The following is a 27,854-nucleotide window of genomic DNA, read 5'->3' on the forward strand; positions in this document are numbered from 1 at the left end:
GTACACCTTGAATGCAGTATAAATGCATCATTGTAAATGTCAATCGCTCTCAGTTAATCTGTTTTGAACGTTCACAGAACCAGTTGAACCGGTTGCTGATACAGACGCTGTAATCTGGAGGGTTTGGGCTCATGGCAGCATGTCTGCAGCTCTCGGCTACTTTCAGACCGTTTCGAATAAATGAGCCACACAAACAAACAGAGTGAGTCAGAAATCTGTGCTGAACGCTTTGTTTTGGATACAACACCTCAAACACCATCACAACAGACACATGCTACCGGCTTCATTAGCACGCACAGAGACTGTTTATATGAGTATCTTCTCTCAGAGCTTCTGGGACACACGCACACACACGCACACACACAGTAGACTAGAGTTAATGAAGAGGTTTCCTGTTACTCTGCCATGCTCCGTCTTTTCTCTCGTGTGTCTCACAGGGCAAAACAAAACGACAGTTCTGCACTATATCAGCTGTGCTTTATTAAAACAAAAACAATCTGTGACATGATGCTGATTCCCAAATAATAAAAGCGCCAAGCGAGAATAGCATTTACAGTGACTCTTACAATGAGTCATCAAGTCATCTTTCTGGTGTCTGTTTGTATGTAAAAGTTAGTGAATTCACTAGTTTTACATGCTTGTGGCAGGAGTTAAAAATTGGATATAAACTTTACTGTATTACCTGCATTCAGATTTAGCATTATCCTTCAGGTCAGTCCTATGTTCATAATAAAAAATCAGTTTAAATGTTCGCTGCAATATCTTGTCCTTTTAACATTTAAGGGGTTTTCCCGTGACTGACAGCGCTAGTCAAAGCATTTGTCAGTTGCGTCTTGTTCCGTGTTCACAACAATTCAGGCTTTTCAATGTAAAAGTCTTCACTACTGAGTGACACACTCATAAAGACAGTCTTTGCCGCCATCTAATGGAGTAATAATGTAACTTCTGTTGCTGTTCACGGTCAGGGACTATTTTTTCCGGCGGAAGAAAGGCTTTAGTGAAAGTTTACTCCATGAAAGTTGCATTGATACATATTTTTGGCTTTAATATTTGTATTGTGTGGTAACCATTTTATAAAAGCAATAAGGTACTCGAGGCTAGTGCTGTATCGTGAATAAGTCATGGCTGAAGGGGTTACTCCACTTCGCGTTGTTCCTAACAACACCCTTCAGCCGTGAATTATTCACGATACAGCACAGCCTCTCGTACCTTATTGCTCACTAATGAAATTGTCATTATTTAAAAGAAGATATAAAAGGCAGAACCCCCAAACTATCGGTATCGTTATCAGTATTGGCAGATATCACTCTGAATATTTGGATATCGGTAGAGAAATTTAGTATCGGTGCATCTCTAATTTAGTTCAATTCAATTCAATATAACACTCCACAAGTTTCTTATACTGAAACTTCACCAAAAAAGAAAACAAATATCACATTAGTAGTCAAAAACACATCAAATATTCAGATACTACAATGTGAGATCAGGCGTGTGATGAAAAGTTACGCAAGATGTGATAAAACAGCATTTTCCTACAGTCAGTCACAAACTGCTGTTTGAGGTTCTGACTAAACGAGTGCATGTTTTAAAGACAATAAATAAGCAATTGCCTCCCAGTGTGTGTGTGTGTGTGTGTGTGTTTGTGTTGGCTGTTATTGCCGTGAGTCTGATCTGTGGTTTGTCAGTCTTGAAGTGCTTTTGCTCTGCCAACAGCTACTTTATTATGGTGAGCATTTATTAATTATACATCAATCATGACAAACATTATTGCCATTCAGTCTCTTAACCCTTGTGCGTCCTTATGGATATTTTTGTCTTTTTCAGTTTTTTTTAATTTTTTTTGTATCATTTTGCCTGTGTTAATGCCAACTGCAATCATTTTGGCACAAGTAGAATTTTACTATTTCACCCTCATTTCCTTTAATAAATTTATTTTGCACTAGTAACACAAAATAGTTCCTCTCAGGACCGTAAGGACAAAAATGCCCCTATTGAAAACTGCAATTTTTAATCCCATGGCCATTTAACTATAAAATGATGCAGTCTTTGTTAATAGGCTTTCATTCTGTTGGCAAGGCTTCAAATTTAATTAAATTTTTTTTTTTTTTTTTTTTTACCAGATGGTGCCATTTTCTCCGGTTTGGCCTATAAAGCAAATACGTGCTTTATTCCTGTTTTCTGATTCTGCATATTATAGAGCCAGTTGGATAAATTATTCAGCTATAATTGTATGGATGTCAGAGTGTGGTTTATATGTGTGTAATACAAAAATTGTGTGTGCGTGTGTAATATTTGAGAGAGAGAAACACTAAAAAAATCAGAAATCCAACTGCTGTGAGCACCAGTGGAGTTTTGCTGGAATCTAATGAGGAAAATTTGGTAACAAAATCTTACTGAAAGCTCATTTTTTGAGATATCAACCTCAAATTTATTTAGATGTATGGATTTGATTTTCTAGCAGTTTTAGAGTTCAACATGTTTCATAAAATATATATTTTATATAAAATAATGTTCATAAATCATTTTCATAAACTTAAACCTCTATAACTTGTCTTATTTCACTTTTTAATCGCTCGTTATGCTATATTATCATCAAATACTGGATTTAATCTTTTTATCAACTTGTTTTCTTTCAATTATCACAGGTTTTGTGTTTATTTTTTGATCTGATTGGTCATAGGCCTCACTGATCTGAGCTCATGGACCTCAGTTTTTGAGTGAAAAAAGTTCAGTCAAGCTTATTCACCTCAACAAAAAACTGAGACGTATAAACTCATAACAATGAGGCCTACGATCAGCCAGATCCAAAAAAGACACAAAAAAACCTGTGCTAATTGAAAGAAAACAAGTTGACAAAAAGATTGAAATCAGATATTTGGCAATAACATAACACAATCAGAGATTTTAAAGCAATTTTTTGTAGCCTGGTCATTTTTCTAGGGAACACCACAAGTGTAACAAGGTCCCAAAAAAAGAAAAATCAAAAGTTTTTTTTTTTGAGAAGTTAGGGTTCTACCCTGTGTGAGCAAAGCCAGTAAGCTTTAGTTCAAATTCGATAACAGTAATTAGCATTTATGGGGAAAAGAAAGTCCTCTCCGCTTCAAAATGACTGGAACACAAAATAAGGGTTAAAGAACATGTAGATAGAAAAGGAAAGTATCATGGTGGCACTAAAGGGTTAACCGTTGAGGCAAGCTCGTGTGTGTCGATTGGCTCCTCAGACGTAAACAAGATCGGCACTTGTCGGTGACCCCGCGCCTGACCTCAGAGATAGACGCTGGGGCTAATGGGTGTCTCTTTCTGCGAGCGAACAGCTCGAGAACACAGAGGCCATTGTTTGTGAGGCAGCGCTGCCGAGACTCCATCCTCACTGAAAAGTGCTGAGCCAAGCAGAGCCGCTGCCGGAGGCGTTCAATCCCACAATCCCCCCCGCCCGAGTCTCTCTCCTGTAACAAACGCACTCCAGACAACTTCATATCTGCTCCAGCTTCACTGCAATGGTGCTCCTGATGTGTGCATGTCTGGAAAATGCATTTCTATTCTTAACCCTGTAAAGCCTGACAAATTCATAAGAATCCTTAATAACACCTTTAATCAACCAAATTTCAGAAACTTCCCCGGCTCAAAACTTTTGATTTTGTTAATATTTTTTCTGTAGAAAGACAAACATAAATATTGATGAAAGCCAAAATATTAAGAGATTTGGAGCCAAATTAAAGGAGTTTAAAAATGACTTTAGAAAGATGGCAGCATCATTATTTTATTTTCACACAGAGATTGGTAGATCTATTAGTGAAATCTGTTGACTTTATCAATCTTTGTTTCATTATATGCCAACAGTGACAGCTCAAAAATGGGAAAAAAGCACTTCTTGTGTTTTTTGCCTCAAGTTTGCATGCCTGTAACTCAAGACATATTAAAGACATCTTAATATCCTTTTAGATTCTGGTTCTTAACAAACTTTTCTTTTGGTGTCTTCATTTTAAAGGCCCTCAATGGTTCAATCCCAGAGATTAATGCGGCTCCATGAGTAAATTGGTCAATTGTACACATTTTCAGTGGTCAAAAACCAAATCGTCACTTTTCATACAGCTGATAATCTTTCTTTTAAAGAGGAATATCTGAAGAACAAATAATGTTTAACTAGAAAAAACTAGAACTGTATTTTTTTTTTTTCTAACAACTCACATTTGAAAAATTCAACAATTTGAACATGGAGCTGCTTTGAGATCCCCATATCTACGGGACTGAACTATATAGGGCCTTAAAAATGAAGATTTCAAAAGAAAAGTTTATTAAGAATGAGAATCTAGAAGGATATTAAGATATATTGAATATTTTTAGAGCTACAAGCATGCAAACTTTGAAAAAGGAATATTTATGGCACTCAGAGAGGTATGATGTATGCAACTAGTTTCAACGTTATTTGTTCTTCAGATATTCCTCTTTAAAAGAAAGAGTCATCAGCTGTATGACCACTGAAAATGTGTACAATTGACCAATTTACTCATGGAGCCGCATTAAGATCTTCATATCTCTGGGATTGAACCATCGAGAGCCTTTAAAATGAAGATACCAAAAGGAAAGTTTGTTAAGAACCAGAATCTAAAAGAACATTAAGATATCTTTAATACTTCTTGAGTTACAGGCATGCAAACTTGAGGCACTGTTGGCATATAATGAAACAAAGATTGATAAAGTCAACAGATTTTACTAATAGACATGTTATTAAAGCAAAACCTCAAAACTGACTTGTGCATGAAAAAAACAATGGTTTTGACCTCTATCACCTCTAATACTTTCATAAGGTCATCAGTGTTTTAATCTTAATCCTCGTCTAAAACAAACCGACTGACATGAACATTAAATGAGTCCCTCCTGCAGCTGTGCATCGACTAAAGTAAAGTGACCTTTCTGAAAACTGACATTAATTCAGTCAGAACCTTCCTGTTTGCACTATAAATGGGCACGAGGCTTGAAACGGACTTTAACGACAGCCGTGTGACGCCAGGGCTCAGGTCACGTGATCGTGTGTGACAGGCGCTCATTAGTGTGGGCAGCAGCATGGCAGAGCGGCTGAATTAATGACCTCGCTCTGGGAGAGACAAACAGCGGGCAGCGGTGCTGCCAAACGCCTGGATAGTTTCACGTCTCCAGCAGCCCCAATACTGTACAGTTCGTTACGCTTCTGCACGACGTGACGCCAATAAACAGCCTCAGGGTGCTTGACTCGCTCTGAGAGGCTCTAGTTCAACAAACTACAACATATTACACTGGTTTAACTACAATAATAGACGTACAGAAGCACAAACACATGAAATCTCCTGCCAAACTGAAGATAACACACTGTTGTTATTGTTGATTAAACTAAATATAAAAGGGGGATCTCAATTAGGGTCACATTTTACATAATAAATTTAGATTAAATACACTAATAAAACAAACAATAAAAAAAGCACTACATACATTGATACTTAGAAGCTGCGCTTGGTCAAGTTAGTAGAAGTGTTACTAGTTTTAGTTAGATAATAATAATGATTCAAAAACATTGAGACTTTAATATGATTTTATTGATAAAAGTGTACCAATGAAACAACCAAAAAAACTTCAGAAAAGTATTTTGTAGAGCAAAGCTCTTATGTACAGCATATTGCACTATATAACAAAAACTAGAACTTCCATACTGTATCAAAAACAGAAACAAAACCAACGTGAGGAGTGCAGAATACAGTCCCAATGTTTACACACATGCTACATCTTCGCTGGGTCTCATTTCTCGGTGTACAGTGAGTGTGTGAGCCTCGAGACTAGATGAATCCATACGTTACTTACAATAAATGGCTTTCTGAATGGGTTCATTTCAATGTAAATCATTAGCTGTTGGATATACGAAGGCCCAGGCAGAATATGCCAACCTGATTGTGTGGCAAAATCTGGAACTGCAGATGACAAGGAATGTTTTGAGATTAAAAAAGCCCTTGATCACAGTTGGAAATTGAATGACAAAAACATCTGCCTTCAAAAAGCCACCAATTTCAGAAAGAAAATCCATTTTAGAAACCAAAACCAATGAGCCCCAACAATAGCAGTCAATATCAACTTACAAAACAACAAAAACAAAACAAAGATGGAGTGAAATACAGTTAAAGACACTGTTGGCTTCATCATGGGTTGTTGATTTCAGACTAATACGGGCACCGTCTGAATCAAAAACATTGAAGACAAAAAAAAAATATATATATATTCCTGACATCTCAAGAACTTGAGAAGAGCGACATGTTAGAGATACTATAACACTGGGATACGAGAACCCTTGAGATTCAATCAAACACAAAGTACTTTCCAGTGCATGTAAAAAGAGAGAAACAGAGATAAAGCACTTCACAAGGTTAGTTTCATTAACACAAACTGCGACTGTCTTCAAGACCTCCAGTTATAATGGGATTCTGATTGAACGCAATGATTTCAGCTAATATCTTTAGGATATTAGAGAGATTGAACCCTCAGAAGCAGAATTCATCATTAGTTTTCCTCATTCATTTCATGAAAAGATTGAGTGAAGCTCACAGGATGCAAAACAAACATGTCCAGGTCATATTTAACACCAAAATCAGATGAAAAGCAGGTATTTTTCTTATATCTTTCAGAACTAGGTCTCAAAATGTGTTCAGATTTGCTCAAAACTCCAAGGTCTGCAACTAAAAGTCAAATATCTTAATATGATCTCAAACATTTCTCATGAAACCATCGGAGTTGCCCATTTTACTCTTACTTTAAGAAAACTATTGACTCATTTGTGTTTGAATATGTTTTTCAGGTAACCTAAAAACATGCTTTATGTAAATGCATATGTTTTTACGTAAAAATAGCCTATATTTTACAAGTTAAAGCCGTCATCGATGTTCGCAGTGCTAAATTTGACAGGAAGGGTTAAAATGGCGGTTATTTTTGTCAGCTACCGCTTTAAATCAGTCAGAGATAAAGTAGTGCGGTAAGATTACCTATTTTATTTTTATTGAATTATAACATTTATTTTAATTTATTTGAGCCAATGAAGCTGTGAATTGCTTCAAAAACAGCGCCGTCCTTGCTGAATGATATAATGCAGCGATTCAGTAGCAGAGAAGTTAATTTATTAATAAAAGTCAGCGTTGAGAAGAAGTTTCTGTGCAAAGTTAGTGACGTATATGTGCGCGCGCTTCAATGAACGCAGCGCAATAATATAGAACGGTGATTAAACTGACTGGAACTATCTGTGCATCGAGTATTCAGGCAGACCAATATATTACAATTAATTAATAAATATAATTTATTTATATTTAAATTTATTCACGCAACTTTTTTCTACTCGATTTTGGAGGGAAAAATACAACCTGGACATGTTTTTGACAATATGTAACCTAATTATACAATAAAATCTCTCAGGATTCTTCTGATTTCTCTCGTGCTCAATCCATTTGATGGCACTTAGTTGATTTGAACAAACAGAACAACAGTGACCAGATTAAAATCATCCTAAACCTCCTTCAGCAACACAACAAACACGAGAAATGCACAACAACAAAACGTTAGTATAAACAAGGGATATAAAGAAAGGAATTGCACAATGAAATGTATACAGTAGCAACGGGCCGATATACACACACACAAAAAAGGAACAAAATAAATAAGAAAAAAAAAATAAATAAGAAGTGGAGGAGTGCACATACGTGAGCGTGGGCTCGATGAGGCGGATGAGCGCGCGACACTGGCTCAGCGTTCACAATCTGCAGGAAACTCACGTTCACCTCGCGCAACATTCAACATGCTTCAACATGCTCTCAGCCGCGGCCCAAATCGCTCTGAAAGAGCCATCGAGAACTGTACCTGTACCCTACTAATGTACCAGTGGAGCTGACGGCTAACCAGTACAGATCCCCGGAAACCAGGCAAATCTCAGTCATATTCCACCTCAAAATCACAAGAAACGGAAGACTGTTGGACATTAACTTTGCACTGACATTATTATTGTCATGACAATTGAATCGAATAAAGACACTCCAGCCTTTTTTAGGGCTGATTTACTGCAGAATTTGCATCATTATTTTCCTGTTTATTACTGTCTGTATTGTATAAAGCACTATAGAAATAAATACACAGTAAAAATGCTGAGTTAAAAATAACCCATGTTGGATTAAAAATGGACAAACCCAGTGATTTTGGGTTCATATTAAGCCAGCCATGTAGTAATTTTTAAATGATAGTTGGGTTAAATAAAACTGCCCAGCATGTTTTGTATGGTTTCAGAACTCTGGTAAACAACTGAACTAAATGGACCTAAAAATAAGTTTAAATGCAAAATGATTCTTGTTTCTTTCTTTTGATTTTTGTGGTGAAAATATGAGCTGAATGTTGCTGGATTTCGATATTTGACACGGTTCTGATAAATGACGAGGACTTTCATCTGTATTGTCTTCAAAATGTGAAACAAAAACAAAAGTGTATGCTTTCCTTCATTTAATCATTCTGCCAACATCTCCGATTTGAACTGCATGTTGGCGGGAAAGTTTCACGAAATATGTGTCACTCCTTCAAGATGAAAAACAAACAAAAATACAGGATAGACAAATCAGAGGAACAGCATTGAATGCATCAGTGTCTTCAAACATAATAATTACAGTCTTCAGAAGAAGTTCTTCCTCACGTCTTTTACAAATAAAGTAGTGGTCCTATTTAAAAAAACAAGAAAAGAAATTTACACCACCAAAACTTTACAGATCACCTAGTATAAAAGTAGAAAATAAAACAGGAAAATCGAAAGCGCCAAGTGTCCTGAGAGGAGAAACAATGCAGTCGCTTCACAGATTTACACAGTATTGCTCGCAGGCCATGAAACTGATGGCCAGGATGAAGAGAACCACAGTTTTAGCTGATATATATAAAACAAAACGACGTGAAGAGAGCCGACGACTACAATAAGGCTGAGGCTGATATGTTTGCTGTATGTTAGTGTAAACACAGTCTAGGTCGTTCTGTTCGTGTTGTAGGCACACAAATGATCTTCGATATGTGAAAACAGGTTTGTATCTATTGGCCATTTTAAATTGAGTGGACTGAAGTACCTGAGTGAGCTGGAGACGTAAGGTCAACAATTTTGCTGAACGTTTATAGAGTAACACTTTACAATAAGGTCCCATTAGTGCATCAACTAACAATGAGCAAAACATTTATTAATCCTTGTTAATAATCACTATTCATAGTTAGTTCATGTCAGCTCAGGTCAATTAAATAATAAAACAGAAACTTTTGATTTTATTAATGTATTAGTAAATGTTGCACACTAAAAAATGCTGGGTTAAAAACAACCCAAGTTGGGTTGGAAATAGACAAACCCAGCGATTGGGTTGTTTTAACGCAGCGATTGGGTTGTTTTGATTGGGTTGGGTAGCAACAGTAATAATCAAAAGGTGAACATTTATTAATAAGCATAATAAAGGTTTATTGTTTAATTATTATTCATTAAACTTATTAATAAATGTTCATTTCCAACATATTTTGGGTTCATTTTAAGCAAGAAATACAGTAATTTTTAAACAATAGCTGAGTTAAATAAAACTACCTAGCAGGTTGGGCAAACATTTAACCCAACCACTGGGTTGGTCCATTTTTAACCCAGCATTTTTTTTAGAGTGTGATATTAACATTAAGATGCTTTAGAAGTATTTATCATTGTTAGTTCATTGTTAGTCAACTGAAAACTTTTTGTAAAGTGTTACCCTTTATTCTAATATTTTCCAAAATTTGGTGCATTTTAAGGCCTGATAAAAATATATTGGTAACGCTTTACAACAAGATCTCATTTGTTAACATTCATGAACAATGAACAATATATTTATTAACCTTATAATGTTCATATTAGTTCAAAGTGCATTAAATAATGATAACAGATACAACTTTTGATCTTAATAATTTTTTAGTTAATGTTGAGATTAAAAGTATTGTTCATTGTTAGTTCATGTTAACAAATTAAACCTTATTGTGAAGTGTAACCACAATATGTTCGAGCAGTTTTTCATTTTCACAAAAGTACTGAATTGTAAAGTTTGATGCTGTTGATTGTTGACTAGCTGGATGCCAATAACTGAAATCAAATGAAATAAAAAGACAATAACAGCAGTACATCAACTCTTCATCAAACCCTCTTCGGTTGCTTGACAAACACAAGGATGTCTAGATCATATTCAAAGTATTTAAAAAACAGGAAGAACGAAAAAAATTCAACAATGATGTAATAAAAAGTAAATAGAACATTAAAACACCAAGAAAAACTGAGGTGCAAAAAGCTTTGTTCTGAGAAACGGCCTCTTTGGAGATTTGTAAGTGACGTCCTGGGAGATTTCTGAAGGAAAAGCCCCATCCACCGTCCTCCGTATCTTCATCCGTCCGCTTCGGCGGTGGCGTGGGACGGTAAGGCGTTCCCAAGACTCGCGGAGGTCATTCGAATACACGTACGGAAGTGCAAAGAAACTTAAACACCGACAGCATACTGTACAAAATACCTCAAAATGTTTATGAAAATATTCCTGTTAGAATCTCAAGAACATCATGGCATCTTCGTAGGGGGAAAAGAGGTTACCATAAAAAACCGTCCCCCGTCCTGCGGAGGCATCTTCTTTTCAGTCTTTGTTTTTCCCCCCTCAAAACCCGTGTTAGATATCAGACAGTGCCGTTAAACGTCCCGCTCCGTGATGTGGACTGGGACACGGATGGCAGTTTGTTTTTGTTTCACCTGCGATTTGCCCTCCCGTCCCGAGCGTCGGCGTCTCTCCTGAACAGGAGCGTATAAAACGCCACTGCCACACGCCACCACAGGGGCTCCTGGTTCCTTTGGTTTCTGTGATGCTGCCAAACACAAATAAAACAAACCAAATTAATCACACATATCGAAGCAGGACGGCAGTAATGAGTAGGTTCGGGAATCGAAAATCGATTCCAAGTGCAAGAAGATGCGAAAAGAGAACGCAATTTGGCACTCCGCCGCCTCTCATATAGTGTAAGAATACTGAATTGAGTTCTCTTTTGCAACTTCTTGCGCTAGAAAGGACAAATACACACAAAATTGTGTCAAAATATCCTCAGTCTATGTCAGTCAGTTGAGAAAGAAAACGCATGTGTATCAGTATATTGGATCAGTGAATTTGGTCTTAAAGTGACAGCAGCCTAATAAACCCGCTGCTGTCTGTGTCATTAATGTTAATCAAAGAACAAAAGACAAAGAGAAACTCACTCACTGATCGTGACTGAATTACTTTTGTAACTTAAATAAGGATTAATCAACATTTTATTACTACTATGTAGTGTTATTTTACATTTGATTTCAATTTCTGAACTTTGTTCAGTTGTATTTATTTATTGCTAATTTGCATATTTGTTCTTATTGACTGTATACTTGTCTTTAATAATGTTTGAAATGTGTCTTAGTCTAGATTATTTAGTATATTTATTAGTTAGTTGTTCTTTAGGATGCTGATTTTTGTTCATGGTATTCAGCTGCAACAGATTGTTTTGCAAAAAGACAGAATAAATATGTCTGATATCTAAATGTTTGAGTAAATCTAAATGATATATATACATATTTTTTTACCATATTGGAATCGAAACTGAAATTGATAATCATAATCGATAAACAGAATCGGAACTGGAATCAGAATCGCTAAAATTCAAACAATACCCAACCCAAGTAATGAGACTACAGGTTAATGTAAATGTGTTAAATTGTCATAAAACTAATGTCATAATCTTAATAAAACAGACTTAATAAAAAAATGTTTTTAGATAAATATATTTCAAATAAAAAATGGCCAAAAATATATTGCTAATATGGATTTCATATATTATATATATATATATATATTAATTACACTTTATATACAATTAATAATAAAATATATCTACATATATTATTGAAAATGTATTTACAATATATTTTCCAGCACATTTATATTAATCTATATCTAAATATATTTAAATGGTCCAAAAAATATTTTAAAAAATATATTTGCCTTTACCCAAAATGTACTTTAAGAGTAAAAATGCATTTTCATGCCCCTTGAAGTACATCATGCTTTGGCATTTGAAGGTTTATTAAATCGATGACAATTTTCAGTATGTAAGGAAATATATTTCCTTAAGCCATGCTCTTTACAACATATATTTAGGATGCATTTAAAATAGGTCAGAATTCATTTTAACCCTATTGCTGTATGAGACAATACATTGAAATAACATCACTCTTATCACATCTTATGACATTGACGTAATATGGGTGAATATGGGTGAGCGTGAGGAGGACACAGTGATGTAATAGGTGGGTAAACACAGTGAAACCCAGACACCGGAAAACACCTGCAATATTTCCATAACAAACGCTGTCTGTTCCAGACACAAAGAGGCCACAGGCTCCGAATGACAGCTGTCACCTTCACATACAAGAGATCAGACAAGTTCCCATTACAACATCACACCGAACCCATGCTCACACATTCCAAGAGTCCAATATGAACGCTATAAATTAGAATAAAATTGAGCTTTGGTGAGTAAATATCCCAATGGCTAGTAAGTTCATTAGGAACTGCAACATAATGAAGTTTATACCGAATTAGAAAGCAGATAGTTGTAGTCCAGTCTTCATGATGTTTTTGAGAAAGACGCTGTTGCCAAAATCCAAAAAGATTTTAAATAATAAAAATAATGCAAAATATAGTTTCAAGGACAATAATAATAATATTATGCAAGTAAAAACAGCTAAATAATTCTATTTTCATGTACAAAAAAATTCTGTTTTTTGTAATAGTAAAAATTATGCAAAATGCAGATTCAAGCACAATAAGCCTTATTTTTGCCTTTTAATTCTTCCCAATTCAGCCACTTTTGGCAGGTGTAATATGTGAGAAGGTGAAGCTGTCAGAATGTGATGTCACATTTCTCATGATGTCATCAGACACACACGTGATCCGCGCAGAGTCTCGTAATAAAGATGATAGATGGGCGACTCTCACGCTCTCGAGTCGTTCTTCCTGGCACTGAGGAGAATTGGATTTTAGAAGATTAAGCGGATAATACTACCACTGTCATTGAGGGAGGGAAGATAAGATAATTTCACTAAATAGGATTACGGTGCTCTTGAGGCAGGGTGGAGACGCATACACACACACACACACACACACACACGCGCACACACGCACACACACACACACAAATACACATCTGTATTTCAGCTGGCTCAGCTCTCTAGAGAGAGACGAAGCCCAGTCCTACAGCCCGGCACTGATAACACATCTGTTGCTTTCACAGACAAGTCATAAAGTACGAGCTGAAGTCTTCCCAGTAACTCAGCCCTCTAAAGCTGTCAGACACATTACAAATAACAACACTCACATGCACTTTCAGAGCTGTAAAACACATTTAACTCACACCAGTCAAAACCGCTCCAGCACACGTTAATTAGAAGAATGCCTACGAAACAAATCTTTATGCATTTGTGCTGAAACCTTCAGATCGTCAGGGTTTTAAGATCATGACAGACTGTATTATACGATGCTTTTTTAATGCTTTTCTTTAGTGTGTAAAGTATCTGTTTGTGCATGTATACGATCTGGAAAGCTACAGAGCTCATAGTCTCCCACAAAGAGATTTATTCTAACAGAGAACACTGATCCAGACCTGCCTAAAACACATTTCTGTCATGACAACTCTAGAGTGTTTGGCATGGTAATGGATATGACAATGTTGATATGTTTCGTCCTGGCAGAATAGATCCGCTACACTGCTGCTGCTGTTATTGCTGCTGTTGCTATTATTGCTGCTGCTGCTTCCGTTATTGTTGCTGCTGCTGTTATTGTTGCTGCTGCTGTTATTATTGCTGCTGCTGCCGTTATTGTTGCTGCTGCCGTTATCATTGCTGCTTCTGTTATTGCTGCTGCCGTTATTGCTGCTGCTGCCATTATTGTTGCTGCTGCTTTTATTGCTGCTGCTGTTTTTATTATTGCTGCTGCTGTTAATTATTGCTGCTGCTGCAGAACAAGTACAGGAATTGCTACTGCCAATACATACACAACACGCTGCTGTGTGCAAGTAAGACCGGCTGCTGCTGTACAATATAGCATACATCAATTAACCGTAGCAGATCTATACAGGTGGAGCTGGGGAAGGTGGAGGGTTTCTAAAAGCGCGCTACAAACGGCTATGCAAATGCTGACCAAGTATTTGAAGGTTGAGCAGTGAGCTCATTAGCTACTAATACAGCAGGAACCAATCAGCTACGCCCTACAGAGAATGATGTGATTGCAAGCAGATTGAGTTAAGGACCTATCAGCCTGCTCCATCTAGAGTTTCATGACAGAACTTTGAAGCGATCCCAATCCAGATATAACTTTCTCAAACATCCACGTCACATTGTGAAATATTAGCATAATGCCGCCCAAAGGCAGACGCAAAGAAAGAAGACGAGGCCTCAGCGAATTGTGTCAGTGAACCAGTGATTCAGTCACGTCATGGATGTGAAAGCAAAACCCCTTTGTTTGGCCTTCCGAAAATGGATGAAATTAGCGATCAATGGTTATGATTTATTTACAACGCTGTTCCTGAGCAGTACAACCCAAAAGTTTTACAGAGGACAGCTTCCTGAACCTGGTTGAGTACAACACGGTATATACACCTAAATAAATTAGAAATATACACTTCACTATGTTTTTTAACTGTATTTTATGTTGTCACAATTTCTTGTAAAATATACTCCAATTATCTTAACTCGGAAAATCTTTTCCACAGTGCACACTAAAGTCAGGTATATGAAGATCTCTTTCATTGCAGTTCACAGATAACAGTCGCTGTTGGCTGCACATTGCAGCACATTGCATAAGCCCGAGACGTGCCTCGCTTTGCCCTCGTAGACCAATTTACAACCCGGCGAAGAAGCAGAAACCGCCATAAGGTCGTCAGGAGCTTCACGTGGTGCCTCAGAAAACACACTTACTCTTGTTTCAAAAAGCGTAGCTCAAGGATATTCAGGCAGAGATGAATAACAACATCTTGACCTTAAAAGTAATAAGGAAAAAGCTGCAGGTTTTATAACTAACCATTAGCACTCAATAAACATCACTAATCTAATCATATTTAGTTTAAATCTAAATATTTTTTAATAATAAAAATAAAAATACAGTTTCAAGGACAATAAGTAATATTTTACAGTACCTACAGTAGAAATAAATATTGATCTGAAGAACATGTAAGAAAACCCTTGGAATCACAGTACCAACAACTAAAAAACATATTCAGCCAAAATGATTCATTGCTGAACCGAAAAACTAGCAAAAAATATAGCCGAACCCTTAATAAACGATTCATGAGTGTGGCACTCGCTCTCACAGAACTGAGTCAGAGGCTAAATTTAGCACGAGATAAAGAATAGTGGAGTTTAACCAGACACACACACACACGCGGTTATGGTGTCGTCACTCCAGTGAGTTTATCAGCTCTGCGTGCCGTCGGCCAATCAGCTGCTCAAATCCCCAGAGTCGAGGCTTATCTGTGTGCAGGGTGACAGACAGACACTCCAAACTGAGCTTATAATGGCTAAAGTCTATGTTAGTCAAGTATAACACTAATAAACACAGCCTGAGGACTCCGTTAAGAGGGATTTTCAGTAAACGCAAATCAGTGCGTGTGCATTAATATGAATATTATGAGGGAAGTCATGCTGAGGACATTACAAAACCAAATATGCATTGTAAACTTCCACCTAAAGGATCTCTTTTATAGTAAAGCATTGTGACAGTATCTATAAAAGTTTTAAAACATATATTTATTATATTTTTTATAATTTTAAAACTATATACAATTAATTTTTTATATTTGTTATTTTATATATATATATATATATATATATATATTCATTTATTTTTATAATTAATTATATATATACTGAGAATATAATATATAATTGTTTTTTTTATATAAAATTATATACAATTACATATATATTGTTTAAATTATATTTTTATTATATATTTTGTAATCTATATACAATTTTTATTCATTTTTATTTATTATATACGTATATAATTATAATATTTTATATTTAATTTTATATATATATATATATATATATATATATATATACATACATACTGATAATATATAACACAATTTGTTTTTTATTTATATAAAATTGTATACAACTATATATATAATATTGTTTTAATTCTACTTTATTATATATTTTATAATTTTAAAACTATATACAATTTTTTATTAATTTTCATTATATATATATATATATATTTAATATATATAAATAATTTATTTTTATTTGTATGTACACACAAAATAAGTAAAGATAATAATTTTATATCTATAATTTGACAGATTTTTATAATTTTAAAACTATTTACAATTTATTTTTAATTACACACTGTATATACACTGTTTATTTTTATATTTAATTATATATATATATATTTTTTTATTTTATTTATATAAAATGTTATACAATTACATATATATTGTTTTAATTATATTTGTATTATATATTTTATAATATTAAATATATATACAATTTTTATTCATTTATATATATATATATATATACACACACACACAATTAATGTTTTTACTTATATAAAATTTTATACAATTATATATATATATTGTTTTAATGTTTTTTAATATATTATAATTTTAAATATATATTTTTTTATTAATTTTTTTTAAATAAATATATATTCATATATATATATATATATATATATATATATATATATGAATTGCGTTACTGATATATATATATATATATATATACACACACACACACACACACAAAATAATTAAACATAATAATTTTATATCTATAATTTTTATTTCTCCTAAGGAGTGTGTGAGATAAAGAGCATGAAACTCCAGGAGAGCAGTGTTTGCATGAATAGCCATCACCATTTTACGGCAACAAAATGTTTCAGAATGAAGAGTGCAGTTCTGCATGTGTTGCAGGAAAAGCAGCCCGTCTCTTGAGGATTTCAATAGGTATTGTTTGAGTGTTTCTGTGAGGGGTTGAGTGAGTGACGGACGAGCCGTCTCACAGGAAAACACTTATCAAAACACATCCCCTTTTCTCCGGAGCGGGTAAACGCGGCATTTTTGGTAAACACACGTATATCTGTGCAGCGCTGCATAAACACACACACACCGTCATGAGCCGCTTTGACATTGACGTGTTTTTATCTTTCGTGACAATAAGGAGGAAGCGAGGTTTATCGCACAAACACACACACACTTAGAGCATGAGAACCATATATGGAAAACACAATCACTGAAAACATTTTACACCGTCCTAATCTAGCTGTCTGTTAAACCTGCCACTTTGTTTGCATTTTGTTGACGAATTGCTTTTGTTCCTCTTTCGAACAAAAGCATCTGCTAAATGCATATATGTACAAATGTACTATTAATATATATATATAATACAACAACTGATGCAATAGTGCCAGCGTTTACATGTGTGATGAAAATCAGAATACGCTACGTTTTACTATGATTTTGGTTGCTGTGATTATGAGCTAAATAGCTTCATTTTGACCGAAGTCTTTTAAACCTAATTCGTCCGTCCGTCTCTATGTCGGGCCCCCGAGGGCCTCAGAGCTGTCGAGATTGAGCAGTAATTTATCTGTCAGCAGAGCAGCTCCTATCGCCGCCTCTGAAGGCTCGTCATCACACACCGCAGGCACTCGCACGGCTGCAGACCAACGCACCGGGATTCGCCATCTGCACCGCGGCTTCAATCGTCCAAACCGCGACAGTGATGAAAGCGAGGCCAGAGCCGAACGCCAGCGCCGCGGGGCCTGAAACATGGCTGCAGTTTCGAGCTCTGAGTGCTGATGAAAAACTCTAAACTTGAGTGAAACAACCTTTGAAGAAACATCTCAGTGTCACACTTTTTACGTTCATCTTTCTTTAGTGTGTAAATGTTGCTGTTTGAGCATGAAAAAGTTACAAAGTTACAACACACACACACACACACAGTTCCAAAATAGTTCCATCTAATTAATAAATGGACTATTTCACCCAGTACTTGTGTGTTCTTTGCTGATGTTGTTTCCTTTGCAGCCTGATAACATCAAACTCTACAGGAATCAATTGTGTGATTGATTGCGTCTGTGTAAAATGTTTTAAATCCTTGATTTACGAGGTTTCATTGCTTTAGACCGTGAGGCAGCTCACTGGGGTTTGGAACAGAACTGTGTTGTAACTCATTCTACACATAAAGCAGCTTCACTGAATCGCACAGCTTGAAAAAAACATAATTAGCAAAACCTAAAATAACCCGGAGCGTCTACAACTCTAGAGGCTGAACACCAGCTGAAGTTACGAGGAATAAATCACGAAGAAGATACAGACAAAAAAAGGAAGAAAGAATAAGAGATAATGAGTAAGAGAAGCCAAGAAGGAGAAGGAGACGCCAACAGCCTGTGGTGTTTTACCTGCCCTGATACTGAAGATGAAATTACACAATCGATCCACGCGGCCAAGATCAGCAGCACACGCAGCGGGAGAGATCTACACACCGAAACCACACTAATGTCTCATGATAAGTCATCAGCACTCCACAGCAACTGGTTTACAGCCAAACACTTCATAACTCACGTCATGTAGATGTTCATAATCATGACCCATGCAAAACAGGTCTTGTCAAAAAATCTCAGATACAGTGTTATTTTAGTATCATTGATACTATTATATTTTTTATTAATATTCTGGATTAGATTTCATTTCTATATTCTCTATTTTCATTTTAAATTTTGTTAAAGCTTTTTATGATTTTTTAAAAAAAATATGTCTATTTAGTTTGTATTCATTGTATTCGTTTTGGTTTAATTTAGTACAAGTTAAACTAAATGAAAATGAGAAATCTTGTCTTGTGTTACACACACACACAAAAACACACACACACACACACACACACATATATATATATATATATATATATATATATATATATATATATATATATATATATAGGTATAAGTATATAAGTTCATATATATATATATAAATATAATATTTAAAATATATATTATATACTCATTCACTCATATACAAATTCACATATTTATTTACATATATATATTTATTAACATTTATATTACATATATTATATATAATATATATTTTTGTATATATATATATATATATATAATTTATTACATATATACTTTTTATTTTATTTATATATATTATATATTTATTATTTAAAATATATATTATATACATTTACATATTATATATATATATATATATTAACATTTATATTACATATATATACTATATATTTATATCATTATTTTATGTATTTTTTTCTATATATATTATTTTTTATTTTATTTCAGTCATATATATAGTTATACGTTTATATATATTTTATTTAAAATATATATTATATACATATACATATATATTAAATTTTATATATATATATATATATAAAATATTTTCAGTTAATGTTTATTTTATTTTTTAGTAAAAAAAATGTTTTTCTTATGGCTTTAGTTGTAGTTAACTAATAATCTGATATTCTCCAATCAATAAAACACTGTTAAATGATACAAATTAATCTACATGCAGTCCCCCTAAAATCTGTTCGCTTCAGTCTCTCTTCTAAATGTGTGAATGTGTCCTAAACACCGCAGGATCTTTTCTCTTCACAAATGTCACTTAACTTCATGATGTTTGAAGTCTCAGTGTGTTTGAATCCGCTGGTTTTTAGTGGAAGTATAAAGTCAGTTCTCCTCGAGTTCACACGTGTGTAGAGAATCACATAAACTAACCACAAACAAAAACATTACTGCTCGTCTTCATCTTCAACACTACAACTAACGTTTTTGGATTTCTAACTCCTAACACCTATCTAGCACCAAGTAGCACCTAGACCTCATTTCCCACAATGCAACCATCCTTCTCTCTGCACAAGCAAGCAAACAAAGGTAATTCCCCCAGTACGGGACAGAATGAGAAGCGCAGCATCTGACAGACGCGGGGCAGAAATAGTGTCTTATTATCACTGCTGGCAGCAGACTGACTATCAGCGCGCTGCAACTCCTCCTCTGCTGGAGTGTGTGTGTGTGTGTGTGTGTGTGTGTGTCAGTGTTCACCCCTCGTGGCTTCACAAGCCTCTTATTTTTCCGTCTCCTGCGGGTGGTTCTGACGCCGGGTACGTCTCGCTGGAGTCTCCCTAACCACCACTGCTCCCCGGGGCTCCTGCACCAGCATGTTTACCTAGTTAGGCCACTTCTGTTTAAGACTTCTGTGTGTGTGTGTGTGTGTGTGTGCGTGCATGTACGAGTGAGATGTAGAAAGTGGGAAAGAGACACATTAAAATTATCATGGATAAGGGACGGATGTTTTCTGAAAGTCGTTGGTTGGACAAATTCTGACTAACCTTCTGTCAAAAGTATTTTAAAGATTCCTCATGTTGTTTTGGAGTCTCCTACAATAGGTTTACAGGCATCCAAGGTCAAAAAACACTTTAATTTTCTCATAATATCCACTGCAGCATCAGCTCTTTTCTCACAGTGTCTGAAACGCTTCGATCAAAGATTCGGTCTTACTAAACCCCGCCTTTCCGGGAGCCTGCTCTGCTCTGACTGGTCAGACGGCACAGTCTGTTGTGATTGGTCGACCACTTACAGCACGTGTTGGAAACTACCTGCCCATTACCATATATGGATTTCAGCTCTTCCTCAGCTCTTGATTCACAGTGATGCGAACAGTAACAATGGCGTCGGTTTTACTGTATCAATCTCATCAAAGTGGATTTGCTTTGGCAGCAGAAAACAGCATCTTCTCAACATGAACAACACGAACCAAACTCTTCCAGTCTCAGATACAACTACAGTGATTGAGGGCGGGGCAAAGCAGCCAATGGGCTGCCATTATGCAAAACAGTCACAAAATTATGTAGATTTGAGCAGGAAGTGAGACTGGAATTACTGACGACTCGTTTCAGGCAGTTCAGAATCACTTCTTTCTTTTAGGAGACAAAAACTCTATTTATCTTTGAATATTTGATCTTTAAATATTAAACGAAAAACTTAAGATAACTAACTGAAATTAGTTTAAAATAAATACAAAAATAAAGCTGAACTAAAAATAAATTAGCCTAAATATTAATAAAAAAAAAAAACACCAAAACTACTAAAAATGACAAAAGCACATAACAAAATTACTAAAACTTAAATTAAAATTGAAAATATACAAATAAAAGCTCATTCAAAATATTAATGAAAACTATAACTGTACACTGACACAAACCAGGGTATTAATAGTTAAATGTAACTGAAATAAAAATTCATAAAAACTGCATAGACATTTTTTTAAAAAAAATACTATATTTTAAATAATACTCTTTCAATGATAACACTGACACAAACACACACTACATCCACTCTGCAGTGTTATGGATACTCAGTGGAGGAAAAGAGTGCAGTAAACAGGAAGAGAAGGGTTGCCCTTGTTAACTCGTGTCTTTGGGGTCACACAACTAGACTACAGTCAGGAAACAGTCCGGCCAAAACAAACATGGCACAAGGAAAAGGCTTTTGTGTAAACGAGCACTGAAGCGAGACATAATGTCATAGTCCAGCGTGAGCCAGCCTACTGTACGCTTTCATTGTGCTGCGGACGCGATTATGATCATGAAAAACACTCTCATAATCCGACTGCAGACTCACCATCATGTGTTCCTGGTAGAACTGATCTCCAATCAGCTGGAGCTTCTGCCCGATGAGGGTTTCGACGCTGTGCGCAGGCCGCGGCGCGGGCGGATCCATCGGCTGCACGTTCTCCCGCCGCGCGACGTCTGGAGGCTGAGAGCGGCTGGGCGGCGCTAGTAGTAGCAATCCTGCGTTACCTGTTCAGAGAAACCCAGTATAATACACATGACTCTGAGTGACATTAGGCACAAAGTCACCATGAAATCAAAACGGACAATTCTGACTTTTTTTTATGGAATATTGCAGTATTTATCCTAAATGATTTATCAGTGCACATCATTATTTTTTTTTAAATTCATCATAATCTTGAATCAGAATATCTTCTCCTCCCTCTTGCAGCATCTCTTCTCTTCTCTGATGACGAGGGCGGGGCAACCTGTCACTCACATGAGATCCACCAATAGCAAACCACAACCATCCAATCAATTCCCCACATACAAAATCAAGCCCCGCCCTACATTTGTTCTTGTTTGAGAAGCGTTTAACTCTGATTTACGTCACAACAGGGAAGAAAAGACTAGCACACCAGCCGAAATGGTTTTTGGAGGGTCGAAAACATTGAACAAAACAGTGATGTTTAATTAGTGCTTCTTCGATGACATGTTTTGACTATTTTGTGGATGAACATGGATAAGCTACAACACGCTCGCATTCACACAGCTGACAATATCGATTTTACGCTTTTAAACAATCTTTATTTTGATGATTCGAGATCTTTTAGTCTGTGCTGTTTTGAGTTGATGTGTGAACAAAACTTCACTAAACATTTTTTGCAGTGCCTGCCATTCAATAATCGCAATAAGTTTTGTGCTTGTTACTTTTGATATGAAACAAAGTCTCAGCTCTTAAATTCTGTCTGCTTTATAATGAAATTCAAGCAATAAATGTCCGTTCTTACCTGAAGGGTAGAACATTTACTGTAAAGACTGGGAATCATTATTCTTCTGCTGCTCCTGTAAATTACGGGGTACCTCAGGGCTCTATTTTAGGGCCGTTGGTTTTTTCTCTTTACATGATTCTGCTGGGCTCTATGTTTAATAAATATAGCATTTCACATCATAGTTATGCTGATGATATGCAGTTGTACCTGCTTTTCAAAGCAGGAAGTAATGCGGCTGAAATGTGCTTTATAAATAAATGATTGATTGATTGATTGATTGATTGATTGAAATGTGTGATGAAGCACACATGAACTGATCATCTCTTCCTTTTTACTAGTTAAAGCACCAAATAAACATGAATGAACATCAGAAAGAATGTTGAAAGATACAGAACAACTTACTGAAATGAATCATGTCTCATGTAATCAATCAATCAGTGTTTTAACCACGGAAAGACGTCAATAAAACAGTTGGAGAATGAAATGTCACGTAACGTCACATTTAAAGCCATTCAATAACCATAAACTCGATAGATAGCTAGAAAAATAACTCTAGAGAGGAGCGTTTTGATAAATATATGCACTATATTACATATTCATTCATTATAGTTTATTACAGTCAGTCACCATTTTAACATCATAGTCCATAAAAGAAAGAAAGGCATTAGGACAACACCAGGGTGAGTAAATGATGACTTTATTTTCATTTAAAAGTGAACTATCCCTTTAAGAAGTTGATATTTAAAAAGGTCCAATGACTCTGAATATTAAACGGACACACCAGAAACTGAACATCTGAACATAACACACACACACAGCAGCTTTCCGCCACACTACAGTCAATGTTGACGGTGAACTTTGCTCATAACTGCCAACAAGTGAGTGTTATTGAGTGTGTATGCAACCCTGATGAAAAGATTAGCTTGTTTAGAATACAAGCCTATATAATGCTGTATATCTCCATATCACAACAACAACTCAAAGAAAAGAGGTCAAGTTTGGTTTTGTGTTTTCATCATGTTAAGGTGTTAAAAGTATCTTTCAACTATCTGCTTCAAAGATGCTTCAAGCGCTAAAAAACCAAAGATGTTTAAAAATAAACACTGGAGAGAAAAGGCCTTTGTGGTCTGAAAGCCATGAGTCATGAAGTTGTGACGTTGATTTTCACAGAAGTCAAACAGGAAGTTGCTGTTTGAAGCCGCAGTGTTTGAGTGAATGAAAACAAAGTGCTTTTTGAAGACCTGCCGCAGCATGTGTGGACGGCGGCACATATCGTCCAGCTAGTCTAGGGTTCTGGACCTAAAAATCATTCATTTTCTCTAAAAAGAATCTGATTTTTTTTGGTACAACACAAACCTTCTAATCTAACGTGTATTTTGACAACAAATACCACAAATCAGTGTGATTTCAACATTAGAATTATATAATAATCAGCTCATGGATTTTCTGGGAATTGAACCCATGTCTTTGGTGTTGCAAACATCATTGCTTTAATGACTTTCCACTTGATTCTGCTACTGATTGAGCTGATCAAATAAGAAGGATGAGTGCATGTGCACACTGGTGTCATTTGCATTGCAAAGCAACTGGGCACAAACACAGATAATAGAGCTGCTGATGTCAGGAATATATGACAGCGAGAGGGACGGATGCCCTTCTCAAGGCTGTTCATGGCTTACCGTAGAGAAAGCGTCTGGGCTCATGCACTCGGCAGGGCAGCATGCCGTTGGGTGATAAAGGGGGACGCCCTGATGTCTCTGTAGGCTTTATCTGCACGTGAGAGGAAGGCCAGCGCTGTAGACCCTTCCTGCACACATCATCCTCATCCTCATCCATCAGCTGGACTCCTCACCTAAACACAAGAGTGGAGGACACGGGTCAGGAAAAAACAAGAACACTCTAAATCCAGCCAGGCTGATTAATCGGCCAATATTTGACCATTTTGAGGTGATATATATATATATATATATATATATATATGCATTTCATTTTTTTTAAAAATGACAATTTATATATTAAAGACATTATAAACACAAAATATATATATATATATATATATATATACACAAATTTGTAATTTTTATATTTATTTATACATTATATATGTATAAATAAATATATAAAATTGAAAAATTTGTGTATATATATACACACATATACATAAAATACTTTTTTATAAAAAAGTATTATACATTTATTTATATATTTATTTTTTTATATATTTATTTGTTTTATATATTGTTACATATATGCATATATATATACAAAATACAATTTTATACCCTTTTTATGTTTATCCCCTTATTAATATATTTAATTTTTTATATATATATATATATATATATCACACAATTTTTAATTTTTTTATACCTTTATTTATATATGTATATGCTTATTTTTATATATTTATGTATTTTTTATATATTTCTATATATATATACACATTTTATGTATTTATAATATATATATAATAATGCATTCTTTAATTTTTATATATTTATTTATATATATATTTTTGCATTATGGTAATGAGAATTTTTAGTACCGAATATGCTTAAAATGTCATATAAAAAATTACAAATGCAATAAAAATGAAAAGGGAAATGATAATGTCTGCTTGGCTATTGGCCAAACATCTAAGCAAGGTAAATAAAATACGACCTGTAAGACATTAAATACAGATTCACAGGAAAGCATCTTTCTTCTCAGCCTCTGTAATGGTAATAATTTTTCATATAGTTGGGATTATGTCGTTCACGAGTAAACGAAGTGTTGGACTGTATGTGTTTAAGTAAAACCAGTTGTGAACCGCTGCTCTAGATGTCATTATGAGCCTCGGCCAATGAAAAACCCATATCGGTCGACCACTAAACAGCACACAAGACATGTGTGAATGCTTGCTCTACACACTCAAACTCACATGCACTTACACAAATGACATCTCACAGTAATAACGGGGTGTTTCAGCCCGACCGGTTAACAGCAGGATAAATAGACTAAAGATTAGTGTTGCTTGCGGTCACTGGCCGTACTGATTTAGATAAATAGCAGTGATGGAACCACACGCTCGGCTGTGGTTAGACGACTGCTTTACTATATTTAACCTGGACGAGGACAGAAACTGTCTCGCCTACACTTTCCATGTTCTGCGGTGAAGCTTTGGGATTCGAGAAAAACGGCAATTCTGGAAGTCAGTAGCTTCATAATGTTTGTCCGCACAGTGTTAGGGTGGGATACTGAACATAAACAAAGACGCCCATCACAGTATTATCATAAAAACTTACGTTTTACTTCAACAGCACTCAAATAACATTATGTTTATACATATTCAGTTAACTTTCCTTACATGCAGACCGGAGAATATCATGAAACTTACAAGAAATGTCACTCCAAAGACCAAAACAACACCAAAGAAACCCATTTCAATTTATATATATATATAATCTGTGAAATATGATCCAGACTTTCATCAGATTCACACAGTTGAGATAAGAATCTAGTGCAGTCTTGTTTGTAAACTATCACATCCTCTTAAAAACCTCAAGTTTCCAATAAACCTTTCATGCCACTTATGAGCAACACCCATCAGTCTCTGAGACAAACGAGCTGCAGACCATACAGTATCTCATCAATCGAACGTGTGCTGCTCAGAGGTGCGTGTGAACGTCCTGTGTGTGTCGCGCGCATGTGTGTGTGTTTATGCACAAAAACACGTGTCACACACCACAAACTATCGCATCTGATTTCCTCAATGAGTGTAAAAATGACGCTGCAAAAGCAGAGAAACATGCAGCTCCCTCTACCGCTGTGAACATACACACACACACACACACACACACTCGACAGTCCATTCATGAGCGCAGGATCAGTCCAAAATCAGCCCTGTTCAATTATACCAATCACCAAAGTTACCAAAATTAAACCCACGTCAACTTAACACCAAACCACTAACAAAAAGTATGCTGGATATGATAAAATGTAAAATTGCTCTTCAATAATGTAAATATCTTCAAAATACCATCACAGCACTTTTAGTTGCTTTTGTTTTTGAGTGTCTTCAATGCGGCAGATTTAATATACTTATTGTGTTGCATATTTACTGTACTGTATGTTTATTTTATTGTATTTACTGCATGTTTTAAGTCATTTTTTTCATTAGAGCAATCAAAGTTGGCCAATAAATCTAAAGTGATTTGTCAGTCACCTCCCATAGAGCTTCTGTAGCACTACTGACCCAGTGAGAAACACACACACACACACACACACACACACACACGACTATATTCTGACTAGATTCAATAACTAAACAACAACAGGAGAAATTAGTCACTTCAACCAGTGTTTAGATATCGTTCTTCATCTATCCATCATTATCTACATTTACATTTTATAATTGTCCTTCATATCTTAACAACACTACAGTAGTCCAACTCAACACCACCACTGTGGTCATTATGACAGTTATCTCATCATAAAGTCATTAGAAATGACATCAAATACCAATAAATCTCTCTGACAGAGTGTTTATGACAGCACTTTAGACTGCCATTATTAATAATAATCAGAAACTCCGAGATTTGAACCATTGAGTGTGCTGGGGCTGTCTCAAAACCTAGTGAGCTGCCTACCTAGACAGCAGCAGCAGCTTTGACATCATAGAAGTTCCAAAAGTCAGTGACTGTGAAGGCGGCCAAACATGCTGCTGTCTAGGTAGGCAGCTCACTAGGTTTTGAGTCACCGCCAATGTACCGGTTCACACAAAAACAACAACAACAACAACAACAACTTCAGTGATTTTATAGCTAATCTTTATAAATGACAACTCACAGTAAATAAACACTAGTGTCTACACGAATTTATTCAAAAATAACACTCGATAACTGTATTTACACTCAGACTAATCAATAAAACAAAAAAATATACCGTGTCATTGCCCTCACTGTACCATGGTACCTCCTTAGAAAGTACTTCATAATGAGTAAAAACGTCTTACCAGTGTGTTTGCCTGTCGTCCAGCTCCGTTAAAATAATCGCGCGAAGTTTAGAAATATTAGCTAACGTTACGCGCTCTCACAGTGCGCGTCCCCCAGCGGACCACTTCATTCTGCTGTCGGCTCGAGCTCAGCTCGCTCTCGTGTTCCAGCGGCTCGGCCCCGCCTCCTCTTGACGTCACG

At 35.5% G+C, this 27,854-nt stretch overlaps 1 protein-coding gene across 1 annotated transcript; it reads right to left on the reverse strand.

The window, feature by feature from the left end:
* Positions 1-5,548: 5,548 nt before the first annotated feature.
* bmf1 (BCL2 modifying factor 1) lies at positions 5,549-27,854 on the reverse strand. Its single transcript, XM_051868251.1, has 4 exons — positions 27,674-27,854; positions 24,360-24,532; positions 21,759-21,937; positions 5,549-10,881 (listed from the first exon to the last, which is right to left on the reverse strand). Exons 2-4 carry the CDS (start codon positions 24,514-24,516, stop codon positions 10,765-10,767), a joined length of 453 nt encoding a protein of 150 aa, XP_051724211.1. The 5' UTR covers positions 24,517-24,532; positions 27,674-27,854; the 3' UTR covers positions 5,549-10,764.

This window comes from Ctenopharyngodon idella, chromosome 17 (genome assembly GCF_019924925.1).
Source record: "Ctenopharyngodon idella isolate HZGC_01 chromosome 17, HZGC01, whole genome shotgun sequence".
NCBI lineage: Eukaryota > Metazoa > Chordata > Actinopteri > Cypriniformes > Xenocyprididae > Ctenopharyngodon > Ctenopharyngodon idella.